Raw genomic sequence first — 14,025 nt, forward strand, 5'->3', positions numbered from 1 at the left:
GAGCGTGCATCATCATGATCACTCCAGAATGGTCCAGGCAGCGCTGACATACCACGTTACTCGGCCTGTCAGCCCAGACCTCATCACTCAGGGCAACGACAGGCTTCGTCACTCGGACCTGCAGCCTCTTCGCCTCACGGTGGCTGCTGCGTACCTGAGTCGGGGTGACAGGCAGCCTTCCACCTGGTCGACGTACCGGGCCAGGTGGAAGCGTTTCTTTTACAGCTGCAATACGCTCGATCTTGCTCCTGCTGAGGTCTCGATCCCCTCTGTTTGGCCTGCCTCTGGCCTTCAGCGGCAGGACCTGGCGGTATCAGCGCTGAGGATACACTCGGCAGCCATCTCTACCTTCCAGCAGGCTGAGATGGACGTTCAGTGTTCTCACGCTCTATGGGTTCGAGGTCCCTCAAGGGCTTGGAGCGCTTGCACCCTCGGGTGCGCCGCCCAGCCCCGACCTGGGACCTCAACCTAGTCTTGGCCAGACGGGTCTCTGAGATCAGAGCTCTTACGGGGGTTCCGCCGTACACTAGGTTTCACAATGACAAGGTGCAGTTATGACCGCACCCGGCTTTCCTCCCTAAGTTGGTTTTGGCTTTTCATGTTACCCACAGTTCAACGCAATGGGCACAACCGTTGCACTCCTTGGACATCTGTGGAGTGCTCGCATTATATTGTGCTGACAGAACCATTTCCTAAGGTGCCCCAGCTCTATCCCGGTAGCGGGCCAAAGGGAGGGCTTGCTTGTTCTCCTCTCAGAGGATCTCATCTGGGGTGATGGCGGACATCCCCACTTGTTATGATTTGGCTCATATTTCCCCAAGCCACATCAACGTGCATTCTACCAGGGCTCAGGCTTCATCTGCCGCCTTGCTGGCTCGTGTTTCTACCCACGAGATCTGTTGCGAAGCTCCATTGGTCCTCGGTCCATACCTTTGCTTCGCAGTATGCCCTGGTTCAGCAGTCAAAAGAGGCTGTAGCCTCTGGCTCAGCAGTTTTATTCTGCCACATTTCACTCCGACCCCACCGCCTTTGTAAGGCTTGGGATTCACCTAACTGGAATGGATATGAGCAATCACTCGAAGAAGAAAAGACGGTTACTCACCTTTGTAACTGTTGTTCTTCGAGATGTGTTGCTCATATCCATTCCACACCCGCCCTCCTTCCCCACTGTCGGAGTAGCCGGCAAGAAGGAACTGAGGAGCGGGTGGGCCGGCAGGAGTATATATGGAGCGCCATGGTGGCGCCACTCTAGGGGGCGACCTGCCGGCCCACTGAGTTGCTAGGGTAAAGGTTTTCCGACGAATGTGCACGCGCGGCGCGTACACCTAACTGGAATGGATATGAGCAACACATCTCGAAGAACAACAGTTACAAAGGTGAGTAACCGTCTTTTATCTTGTCCAACAATGAAACAAAGGTATTTGCAATGCCTTGGTCTGACAGAGATAAGCACTTTTTAGATCGAGAGCGGCAAGCCAATCTAGGGTTGAAAGGGATGGCATGAGGGATACTTGAATCAACAAGTGGGAACTATTTTCTAATAAAAGCAATGAGTTTCTGTTGATTTAATATTGGACAAAGCCCTCCATCTTTCTTTGATATCAGAAAATATCTGGAATAGAACTTTGACCCTTGAACTTCCTTGGCACATTCTCTAATGCTCCCACTTCTAACGCGGACTGAATCTCCATCTTAACACAGTCTTATGAAATGGGTCTCTAAATAGAAATAGAAGGGGGAGAATGCACTGAGTGGAAGAAGGGCTTCAAATTGAATGGCATAACCTTCTTCAGTTATCTCCAGATTCCATTTGTCAGACTTGACAGAGGAAGGAATGGTGTCCCTAGCCTCTGTTTGCCAGAGGATGGAGATGGATGGCAGGAGAGAGATCACTTGATCACTGCCTGTTAGGTTCACTCCCTCTGGGGCATCTGGCATTGGCCACTGTTGGTACACAGGATACTGGGCTAGATGGACCTTTGGTATGACCCAGTACGGCCGTTCTTATTTTCTTATGTTCTTATTTTATGCCCTGAACAAAAGACTCTGACCTGATTTATGCCAATGTAAATCAGGAGTCGCTCCAATGTAGTCACAATAGCTGGAGAATTGGAATTAGGCCTAGAAAAAACAGAAGGGATGTTTCCCAAAGAAAGAGAGAAAGAAAAATAACAACAAAACACAAGACCAGGCACCATCTTGAGGGAGCTCATAAAATGCAAAGGAGCTAAAAAAAGGCAAAGCAAATGAGCTGTATAAACTAAGAGTGTGGTAGGAGAGAGTTTCACTTAGAGAGAACCTATCATAAATCGCTCAACACTCAGTTTTGCGGTGCCATTTAAGAAAATATTTTTCATATCCTACTACCTGCTGCTTTCTTTTCCAAATGGATAGGTGTTTGTATGTACAGCAGCTTTGCAGAATTCTACTCTTCCAGGACAAGTAGGTTTTTTAAATGTCAGCTATATCCTTAGTTATTTTTGTCAAACTTTATAATAAGGCTAAGTATTACAATGCAGTTACATAGCAATTACAATAAAGTTTTGCTTTTCAGTATGCATTACTACTGATTCATATGATCAGAAGCTGACTAGATGCTTGATTTACTTCGTATCATCCCATTAGTGTCCTTAATACATATTCTGTTGGAAGCCAAGTATGGAAAATACAATGTAGTAGCACTGTGACTTTTCTCAATGCAGTTTATAATTACACTGTAATTACACTGTGTTTTTTGCTATGTAATTACAGTTAGCTTTTAAGGTTTGATCACTTTATCCAGTATCCTGAGAAGAGGTGGGCAACAAGTGTGTTGCTTGGGCTGCTAAGTTTCATGACAGCTCAGTCTTGCCAGGCTGCTGAGACTGCATACAACACAGAGAATGACAGCTTGGAGTAGGGTGTCCTAAGGTCCTATTGCCCTGAATTGAGGATGTTTTCAGTACAGACCTTCTAAAAAACGTTAAAATGTATTATCAGCACGTGAAGCCTTAAATTAGAGTGTATACATGAAGACTTGGCACACCACTGCTGAAAGGTTGCCGACCCCTAATCTAATCATTGAACTGAATTACTTGAACAGACTAAAATGAAGAAAATATTCTCTCTGAAGCTGCAGAAGAAATTACTGCTGTCAAAAGCTGGTTTGACACTTCAATAAACTGTGATTTTAGGTATTTAGCCAGCTCAATGGTTTGACTTTCTTTAATACTTGCAAGCAAAAATGTACCATTTAAAATTTGTTTAATTAATTTAAATAATTTTACTATATTATCATAACTATATTAGGACTTAAGATAGGCTGCAATATTTTCAAAAAGGTTTATTTAAAAACTATATTTAATTTTAATTTAAAAATCTGATTTCAATAAAAATCCATATTTAATTTTTTAAAAATCTATTTTAATACACCCTGATTCATAAGGGTCCTGTAACAAGTATCTTACAATCTAAACTGAATGATCAAGAGAAACTGACCTTAAGGAGTGGGAGAAAACAAAACATGAGGAAAAAGAAAACAGCTCTTGGAAGAGCACCATATACCAAAGAAATCAAATCATATTTTGGTTTTATTAAAGAACAACTTCACAAGTCATAAAGTTTAACATTTCTCTATCTAGAATATAAGTTCTTTCTACTTAACAAATGCTTCTTCTTCCTCATCTATGTAAGACTATATTTTCAAAGACTCATAATGTTAGAACCATCTAACTCTCACTGACTATGGCAAATCACACAGAAAAAAACCCAATTACCATTCAAAAATCTAGGGCTTAACATCTATACCCTCACAGAAAACATTTGAAGATTAATTTAGTACCTGATCCTGGAAATAAAATTCATTAGCTTCAATCTTCTGAATCTCTTCCCAAACTCTGTGGATGGGAAAAAAATATATACCCATTACCTGTCAAGTGATTTTCTAACAAGATATGACTCTGAAAATTTAAGCTAGTTTGTCTGCAGTAATAATAATTTGCTCAGCACATCTATATGACCTGAACAACATGGTCATGCACGAGAAATACACATTCAACTCTTTCTGTCTGGGAATCACAAGCATTTAACAATTGTCAATCAATTCTCATTACTCCTGCAAGTTTTATCCCCTATTTTCAGATGGAGAAACTGAAGCACAAATAGTCAGTGGCAGACACAAAGTAAATGGAAGAGCCAGCAACAGAACTGAGAACTCCTGACTCTCAGTTCCGTAATCTAACCACTACACTACCCTTAATTGCTTGACCTCACTATTTGGGAAAGGTGTGGCACGCAAGTGAGTCTCTGAGGTTTTCCCTTTTTTTTCCTTCCACTAAGGGCTTGTCTATACAGGAAAATTTTATTAGTTGTACTTGCATAAACTGGTATAATCTCACACGTGACCACTCTTATTCTGGAATAATATTGGCTTTTTTCTGTTTAGTTGAAACTCCCTCCAAAGAACATAATGTAAACAGAAAAAAGTCAGTCTTATTCCAAAATAAGAGTGTCCACACAAGAGGTTACACCAGTATGGCCTGCTTTACATTACAAAGTTAGGTTCATGTAAGTCACCCTGCATTGTCTTAGGGCTGGTCTACACTACGGGGGAAAATCTATCTCAGATACGCAACTTCAGCTACGTGAATAACGTAGCTGAAGTCGAAGTATCTAAGATCGAATTACTCACCGTCCTCACGGCGCGGGATTGATGTCCGCGGCTCCCCATGTCGAATCCACAACTCCAGTGGGGTTGGTGGAGTTCCGGAATCGATATAAGCACGTTCAGGGATCGATATATCGCGTCTAGATGAGACGCGATATATCGATCCCCGAGCAATCGATTGCTACCCACCGATACGGCGGGTAGTGAAGATGTAGCCTTATAGACTCATAGACTCATAGGTCAGAAGGGACCAATCTGATAATCTAGTCTGACCTCCTGCACAAGGCAGGCCACAGAACCCCACCCATCCAATTTTATAACAACCCCTGTCCCAGGACCGACTTATTGAAATCCTCAAAACTGGTTTGAAGACCTCAAGCTGCAGAGAATCCACCAGCAAGCGATCCGTGCCCCACGCTGCAGGGGAAGGTGAAAAACCTCCAGGGCCCCTGCCAATCCGCCCTGGAGGAAAATTCCTTCCCGACCCCAAATATGGCGATCAGCTAAACCCTGAGCATGTGGGCAAGACTCACCAGCCAGCACCCAAGAAGGAATTCTCTGCAGCAACTCAGTTCCCATCCCATCCAACATCTCCCCGCAGACCACTGAGCAGACCTATCTGGTGGTAATCCAAGATCAATTGCCCAAATTAACGATCCTAACATAACATCCCCTCCATATACTTATCAAGCCTTGTCTTAAAGCCAGAAAAGTCTTTTGCCCCCACTACTTCCCTCGGAAGGCTGTTCCAGAACTTCACTCCCCTAATGGTTAGAAACCTTCGTCTAATTTCAAGTCTAAACTTCCTAATATCCAATTTATACCCATTCGTCCTCGTGCCTACATTAGTACTAAACTTAAATAATTCCTCTCCTTCCCTAACGTTAACCCTCCTGATATATTTATATAGAGCAAGCATATCCCCCCGCAGCCTTCTTTTGGCCAGACTAAACAAGCCAAGCTCTTTGAGTCTCCTTTCATAAGGCAGTTTTTCCATTCCTCGGATCATCCTTGTAGCCCGTCTCTGAACCTGTTCCAGTTAGAATTCATCCTTCTTGAACATGGGACACCAGAACTGCACACAGTATTCCAGATGGGGTCTCACCAACGCCTTATATAACGGTACTAACACCTCCTTATCCTTGCAGGAAATACCCCGCCTGATGCATCCCAAAATCGCATTTGCTTTTTTAACAGCCATATCACATTGGCGACTCATAGTCATCCTGATATCAACCAGTACCCCAAGGTCCTTCTCCTCCTCCGTCGCTTCCAACTGATGCGCCCCCAACGTATATCCAAAATTCTTATTATTAATTCCTAAGTGCATGACCTTGCACTTTTCACTATTGTATTTCATCCTATTTCTATTACTCCAGATTACAAGATGGTTCAGATCTTCCTGAATAGTATCCCTGTCCTTCTCCGTGTTAGCAATACCCCCCAGCTTCGTGTCATCTGCAAACTTTATTAGCACATTCCCGCTCTTTGTGCCAAGGTCAGTAATAAAAAGGTTAAATAAGATCGGTCCCAAAACCGATCCTTGAGAGACTCCACTAGTGACCTCCTTCCAGCCTGACAGTTCACCTTTCAATACGACCCGCTGGAGTCTCCCCTTTAACCAGTTCCTTATCCACCTTACAACTTTCATATTCATCCCCATCTTTTCCAATTTAACTAACAGTTCCCCATGTGGAACCATGTCGAACGCCTTACTGAAATCTAGATAAATTATATCTACCGCATTTCCTTTATCTAAGTAATCCGTCACCTTCTCAAAGAAGGAGATCAGATTGGTTTGACACGATCTATCTTTAGTAAATCCGTGTTGCAATTCGTCCCAATTACCATTGACCTCTATGTCCTTAACTACTTTCTCCCTTAAATTTTTTTCCAAGACCTTACATACTACAGACGTCAAGCTAACAGGCCTATAATTACCCGGATCACTTTTATTCCCTTTCTTAAAAATAGGAACTACATTAGCAATCCTCCAGTCATATGGCACAACCCCCGAGTTTATCGATTGCTTAAAAATTCTCGCTAACGGGCTCGCAATTTCACGCGCCAGTTCCTTTAATATCCTCGGATGGAGATTGTCCGGGCCCTCCGACTTTGTCCCATTGAGCTGTTCAAGTACGGCCTCTACCTCAGTTGCGGTAATATCCACTTCCATATCCACATTCCCATTTATCATCCCTCCATCATCGCTAGATTCCTCACTAGTCTTATTAAAAACTGAGACAAAGTACTTCTTTAGATGTTGGGCCATGCCTAGGTTATCCTTAACCTCCATTCCATCCTCAGTGTATAGCGGCCCCACTTCTTCTTTCTTTGTTTTCTTCTTATTTATGTGGCTGTAGAACCTTTTACTATTGGTTTTGATTCCCTTTGCAAGGTCCAGTTCAATGCGGCTTTTAGCCTTCCTCACTTTATCCCTACATGTTCTGAGCTCACCAAGGTAGCTTTCCTTACTGATCCTGCCTTTCTTCCACTCCCTGTACGCTTTCTGCTTTTGTCTAATCCCCTCTCTGAGTTGCCTGCTCATCCAGTTTGGCCTACAACTCCTGCCCATGGTTTTTTTCCCCTTTCTTGGGATGCATGCTTCCGACAGTCTCCGCAGCTGCGACTTAAAGTAATTCCAGGCCTCCTCCGCATTTAAATCCACTAATTCCTCCGTCCAATCCACTTCCCTAACTAATTTCCTTAACTCTTTAAAATTAGCTCTCGAGAAGTCGAAAACCCTAATCCCAGATCTACATTTGTTTATCCTTCCATCTAGTTTGAACTGAATCAGCTCATGATCACTCGAACCAAGGTTGTCCCCTACCACCATTTCTTCTACAAGGTCCTCACTGCTCACCAACACCAAATCTAAAATGGCATCCCCTCTCGTAGGTACTTCAACTACTTGATGAAGAAATCCATCCGCTATCACATCCAGGAAAATCTGACCCCTATTATTCTTGCAAGCACTCGTCCTCCAGTCTATATCCGGGAAGTTGAAGTCCCCCATAATCACACATTTCCCCTTTGTGTTTACTTCATTAAAGACATTAAAGAGGTCTCTATCCATATCCCGATCAGATCCCGGCGGTCTATAGCACACCCCAAGCACTATCTCAGGGGAAGCTCTAGTTGCTTTTTTACCCAGTGTGATTTTTGCCCAGACAGACTCTGTCTTATCCATTCCATCGCTTGTTATTTTGCTACAGTTAATTTCATCATTGATGTACAAGGCTACACCACCACCTTTGCCTTTCTTCCTGTCTTTTCTAAACAGCACATAGCCTTCAATACAAGTTACCTTTTATCTGGCCCTCTTTTCTGCAACATTTTCAGATACTGGAATACAACATGTGCAACCTGAAGACAGAAGAACAAACTGATAAACTTTCCTTAACTTTTGGACATAGCACAATGGTAAGAAATCCAAGCTATAATTCAAATTTTACCTCATAGAAGTGCTCGTAACCTTCATCAGTCAAAGTCACAGAAATGCTCAATATAGAGTAGGTGGAGTTCTGTTCAAATCCTGTCTCACCATTTCCCCCATATAACGCAAGAGCCCAAAATCTATTGAAGAGTTATAATCACTATTAATTACTCCAGTTAAAAACCTTCTTGATGTCTAATTATAATCACAGCATCATTATTCAAGCTTATTTTGGACCTGCCTAATGGAGGCCACTTTAAGGAATTTAAAAGTTAATCCAAAGCAAAAGAAAGAAGATAGCTTTCTACAAGAATACAAAGCACTGAAATTCAAAAATGCAGGGTATACACCTTTTTTGGATTTATTCAGTGTGAACCAAAATATTTTTGAAAATATAAGTTTTCAGTTAAAGTATTTTCAGTGTTGCTCTGGAGATTCTCTCGTAGTTGAATTTCTTGTATTTAGAATTAAAGACACCACCGGGTACATTTTCAGAGTATTTTGCGTGGCTTAAGTCACATGACTACCACAGGTTTTAAAGAGAATCACTGAGTTTGTCTCAAGCTCTGTAGATCACATTTTTTAATTTCTATTTGAAGAAATATTTCCGCCTTCACTCTTTATTTCAATGCACACAATATTAAAGTCTCACATTTAAAGAAATACATACTTTTTCCGAAGAAAGGAAAGAACACTGCCTTTGCCTTCATGTCCTACCAGCCAGGAGATATAGTGAAGTGGCTTCACCCTAAAAAGAGTTAAAGAAATGTAAAAATCCAACATGTAAAACTCTAACGTAGATTAATCATTAGCAAATCAGAATACAGATATTTAGATAACCTCTTTCATCCAAAGATTCCAAATCACTAGACAAACAATTATAAATTCACTGCCCACTTCACCCACTATTGAAGTGACATCTTTAAACAGCAAGGCTATGAAAAAGAGATTGTGTCCATTTGAAAATACAAAGGAATTTAGATAGGTAGAATACTGTTACTGATCTGAAAGCTAGCTGGGCTGCTGAAGTTAACAACTATACTTGGGCTGAAAATGCCACAACATTTTAATGAACAGAAATAGTCATGACCTTTGTTTTACAGTAGAACCTCAGAGTTATGAACACCATAGTTACAAACTGACCAGTCAACATGATTTGGAACCGGAAGTATACAATCAAGCAGCAGCAGAAACACACACACACACACACACACACACACACACACACACACACACACACACACGTAAATACAGTACAGTACTGTGTAAATGTAAACTACACCTCTACCCTGATATAATGCAGTCCGATAAGACGCGAATTCAGATACAATGCAGTAAAGCAGCACTCTGGGGGACTGGGCTGCTTTACCTCGTTATATCCGAATTCGTGTTATCGCAAGCAGTTCCTCTGTGCCTGCCCGTTACTTGCTGCAGCCCTTCCCGGGGCTCCCCCACCCCAGCTCACCTCCAGCTCCGCCTCCTCCCATAAGCTCACAGCAGCTCTGCTTCTCCTCCTTCCCAGGCTTGCTGCGCCAATCAGGGGGGCCACAGCAAGTAAGGGGGGGTGCAGAGGAACCGCTCCCTGCCCCAGCTCACTTCCGCTCCACCTCTTCCTCCTCCCATGAGCACATTGCTCAGCTCTGCTTCTCCTCCCTCCCGGGCTTGCCATGCCAAACAGCTGATTGACGCAGCAAGCCTGGGAGGGAGGGGGGAGAAGTGGAGCTGCAGCGTGCTCATGGGAGGAGGCGGAACGGAGGTGAGGTGGGGTGAGGAGGCCCCAGGGAAGGCTGCAGCAAGTAATGGGGGGCACAGAGGAACCGCTCCCTGCTCCGGTTCATTGCCTCCTCCCCTGAGTCTGCCGCTGCTCCACTTCTCCCCCCAACCCCTTCCAGGCTTGACAGGCCAAACAGCTGATTGGAGCGGCAAGCCTGGAAGGGAGGGAGAAGCGGTGCAGCGGCGGCGTGCTCAGGGAGGAGGCGGAGGTAGGGTGGAGGCAGAGTGGAGGTGAGCTGGAGTGGGGAACGGTTCCTCTCCCTACCCCAATATAATGTGGTCTCACCTTATAACACAGTGAGATTTTTTGGCTTCCGAGGACCGTGTTATTTCGGGGTAGAGGTGCACTAAAAAATAACGGGAAAGCATTTTTCTTCTGCATAGTAAAGTTTCAAAGCTGCATTAAGCCAACATTCAGTTGTAAACTTTGAAAGAACCATAATGTTTTGTTCAGAGTTATGAACATTTCAGAGTTACAATTTCCATTCCCGAGGTGTCTGTAACTCTGAGGTTTTATTGTATGTCTCACTACAAAGACATCACCTCCAGCAGCTTTGTGCCTCCTACCACTGATTCAAAAGGAAATGCCCAATAATAACGGTTCAGAACTGAATCTGAGCGACACGTGTTACTCGGTGTATCACCAACACAACTTCATGGGCTACTAAGCTTTCTTTGGATGTCTTCTGTCCAGGGACAGACCAGGCCCAATTTGTTTATAAGTGTTGATCAGATCATCAGCTAAAGTAATATGGCTACAAACATATTATAAACAGATATTACATTCAACACATCTGCAGTTTGAAGAAGCCAGACTATTGCATACCTTTCCACTCGTTATCACAGCAATATCAAAAGAACAACACAGATTTATAAGTGCTGTATATCAGAAAATGAACAATTTAACAGTCAACTGCAAAGAGTAGGAGTATGGACAGCAAGCCTTAAAAAGCATGCAGCATCAAAGAGAACCTATTCAAAAGAAGCCTCGTCACTCCACAGCACAAGATCCTGCAAACCACAAGTTCTAGCTGACAGCCTGTAAAATGAAGAGCATCAATACAAAGAAGATAGTATGTCTGTTACTCCTAAAACTGTCAACAATTTACTATGTCTGACCCAAGGTGCCTAAGGGTAGCCCACACTGAAAATCCCAAGGTCAGGGGCAGGCTGCAAAAAGGAGAACAGAGTCTTCAAAAATGGTGGTTAACACTGTAGTTAGATTCCCCAACTAGCCACAAACCATGCTCCTGTTCCCCTCACTGGATATCAAGAAGCTGCGGGGGCGGGGAAGAAATGATACAGACCCCTTTATTGCATTCCAGTCTCTGGCTCCCAATCAGCAAATAGATCCAGTAAAGTGAGAAGTTCTTTAAAACTCTGTTCACTATACAAAATGTTCTTCAGATCCCCAAAAAGCTAGCCACATCACTAGATCAATATTAGTTTGAATCTTACCCAAAATACCATGCTGGAAGGCAATCCTTTAATATCTAAAAACCTAAAGATTTACTGTAAAAGCAAAGCAAAGTAAAGCAAAGAAAATAAGTTGTTAAGTGGTCAAAGCAATCAGAGATGCACTCTGAAGTCATTTGTATGTATCAGGTTCTTAGCAGCATTGGTGAGTTTGTTGACATGTAAAATCCCACTGCAGGTGCTGTGGAGGGGAGCGCAGGTGCTCAGGGGCAAGTCACAGCCTGGGGGGCAGCGCAGGTGCTGGGGGTTGGTGGGGCTGAGGCAGGCTCCCTAACCAGCTCCTGGGAAGCAGAGGCCCCAGCTCCTAGCTCCACGTGCTGCCTCCGCTCCACCCCAAGCCCCAGTTCTGCAGCTCCCATTGGCTGGGAACCATGGTCAATGGGATCTGTTAGGGCGGTATTGCAGGTGGAGGCAGCAAGTGGAGCTAGGAGCTGAGGGAGAGGAGCCCCTCCCCCCCTCGAGGTAAGCACCAGCCCCAACTCCAAGCCCTGAGCCCCCCCCACACCTAAACTCCTGCTGCTGGGAGGCAGAGGACCCCGAGACTGCCCCAGCAGCAGCCAGTGCAACTTACCTGGGAGCTGCCGAAGAAGTCACGGAGGTCATGGAAAGTCATGGAATCTGTGACTTCCGTGACCTCTATGACAAACATGGAGCCTTACTCGTGAGTGTAGCCCCTGGCTTCTCTCAATGTGTTCATTCTACAGCTGATTGCTCTTGATAGGCCATCAAACAGGCTACACAGTGCTGATCCCAATCTGCCTGGGGGTGTCACCCAGAAAGACAGCGCAGGTTTGAGATGCAGATGTATTACGCATATATGTATATAAAACTTAGGCTATAAAGATGATACATACATATAAACAAGGTCATCATACTTAGCAAATCATAACTTTTCTACTGATACTTTACATGTCAAATCTTCTATGAATCCTTGCAATTTTGTAATATTCGTATCCATATTATAATAAATGGTCATTCATATTCCATACAGTGTCACACTATGCTATTCCACAAATCAAAGATCACAAAATGTTTTCATTTCATGAAATGATTCTTTCTTACTGAATTTAACAGGAGAGATTCTTTATAAATATTCATCTATACTCAGAGTGTGACATCAAAAAGATGTAGTGCCATCTTACCGGTAATGTCTCTCCTGTGGTGGTAGTCCCCAGGCAATGCTCAGTGAATGAACATTTCTGATTGGAACAACTGAACAGGAAGAAATTGATAAATTGCAATGCAATTGCATGATTATTCCTGTCTCTTTAATCCTAAGAAACAGCAATGGGCAAGAGATTTTACTTGCTGTAGAAAGGGTGGGAAAGATTCACAAAACTACATATTATAATTCAATGATGGTAAATCAACCATTCTAAAACTCAAAGAAATAAGAATCTACACAGTGGTATATTCAATACCCATTCAGAACACTTATCAACACAGAAGACACCAAGGTCACTTACCTCTGTAAAGCTTGTAAAATTCGGGTGTGTCAAAAGGCTGTGTCAGATGGCCAAAGTTTGGTTTGGGTAAACCACTTCAAAAACAAAAGAAAATTGCAGCATGATGTTTATTGTTCATGATACAGGACAGCAAAGGGGAGAGTATAAGCTGCTCTGTGCCCATAGTTCTGAAGTGATAAAAACCTGATATTTCTATGGAACCAGAATATTTCCTCCTTTGATGTGACACTGAATTAGGGCACATCACAAGATCCACATCATCCTGATTAATAGAAAACTTAACAGCCACTATTTTCCTGACTACCTCCACAAACACACACCCTAGTTATGGGCATATCATCTATTCCTCCAGTTCCCTCCACTTGTGGCACTGCTTGCATAGAAGTGCATTAGCAGAATAAAATGCCTTCCAGATTTCTGCCTGTGAAGAGAACAAAATAGCTGTGCATCTGTAGCACATTAGCATGTCTCCTGCACAACACCAATAAACTGTAGAAGACAATGAAGTGTAATACCTTATAATAAGAGGAAAAGTAAGCACAAGGTGATTTATTTTAAAACAGAGGGAAGTGGAACTATGGACAATCTGATACCATTGTGCTGTCACAAGAAGACCCAATACACGAGTGATGTATGGTTTCTTAATACTTGTGCTGAAATAAACTAGAAGGAGAAGTATTTGGTCTGTACCACAATACTTAGCCCTTTTATAGTTAGTACAGAAGACTACATTTGTCAGTCAGCCAGCCTCAAGCATTACCTACATTCTGGGAAAAAGGAGTTAACGCAACTTCACTGACTTCCCAAGGAGAAAGGAGACCAGGTGGTCACATATAAAAGTGGCAGCAAGATCACTCTGTGGGGAAAGTGGAGATAAAGGCTACGTCTTCACTACCCACCGTATCAGCAGGTAGCAATCGATTGCTCGGGGATCGATATATCGCGTCTCATCTAGACGCGATATATCGATTCCGGAACTCCACCAACCCCACTGGAGTTGCGGAGACGACACGGGGAGCCGCGGACATCGATCCCACGCCGTGAGGACGGTGAGTAATTCGATCTTAGAAACTTCGACTTCAGCTACATTATTCACGTAGCTGAAGTTGCATATCTGAGGCCTGGTCTACACTATGCTGTTAAACTGATTTTAACAGCGTTAAATTGATTTAACGCTGCACCCGTCCACACTACACTGCTCTTTATATCGATTTAAAGGGCTCTTTAAA

At 43.3% G+C, this 14,025-nt stretch overlaps 1 protein-coding gene across 11 annotated transcripts in view; it reads right to left on the reverse strand.

Annotated features, from left to right (window-relative positions):
- Positions 1-14,025, reverse strand: part of LOC115656717 (nardilysin-like) — a 131,569-nt gene that overhangs the window by 72,873 nt on the left and 44,671 nt on the right. For all 11 annotated transcript variants that reach the window (XM_030573813.1, XM_030573814.1, XM_030573812.1 and 8 more), the window contains 6 exons: positions 12,797-12,870; positions 12,473-12,542; positions 8,752-8,829; positions 8,101-8,221; positions 7,953-8,011; positions 3,821-3,875 (listed from right to left, as the gene is read on the reverse strand). In XM_030573813.1, the coding sequence (XP_030429673.1) occupies positions 3,821-3,875; positions 7,953-8,011; positions 8,101-8,221; positions 8,752-8,829; positions 12,473-12,542; positions 12,797-12,870 (457 nt within the window). The remainder of the gene's footprint in view (positions 1-3,820; positions 3,876-7,952; positions 8,012-8,100; positions 8,222-8,751; positions 8,830-12,472; positions 12,543-12,796; positions 12,871-14,025) is intronic.

Source organism: Gopherus evgoodei, chromosome 8 (genome assembly GCF_007399415.2).
Source record: "Gopherus evgoodei ecotype Sinaloan lineage chromosome 8, rGopEvg1_v1.p, whole genome shotgun sequence".
NCBI lineage: Eukaryota > Metazoa > Chordata > Testudines > Testudinidae > Gopherus > Gopherus evgoodei.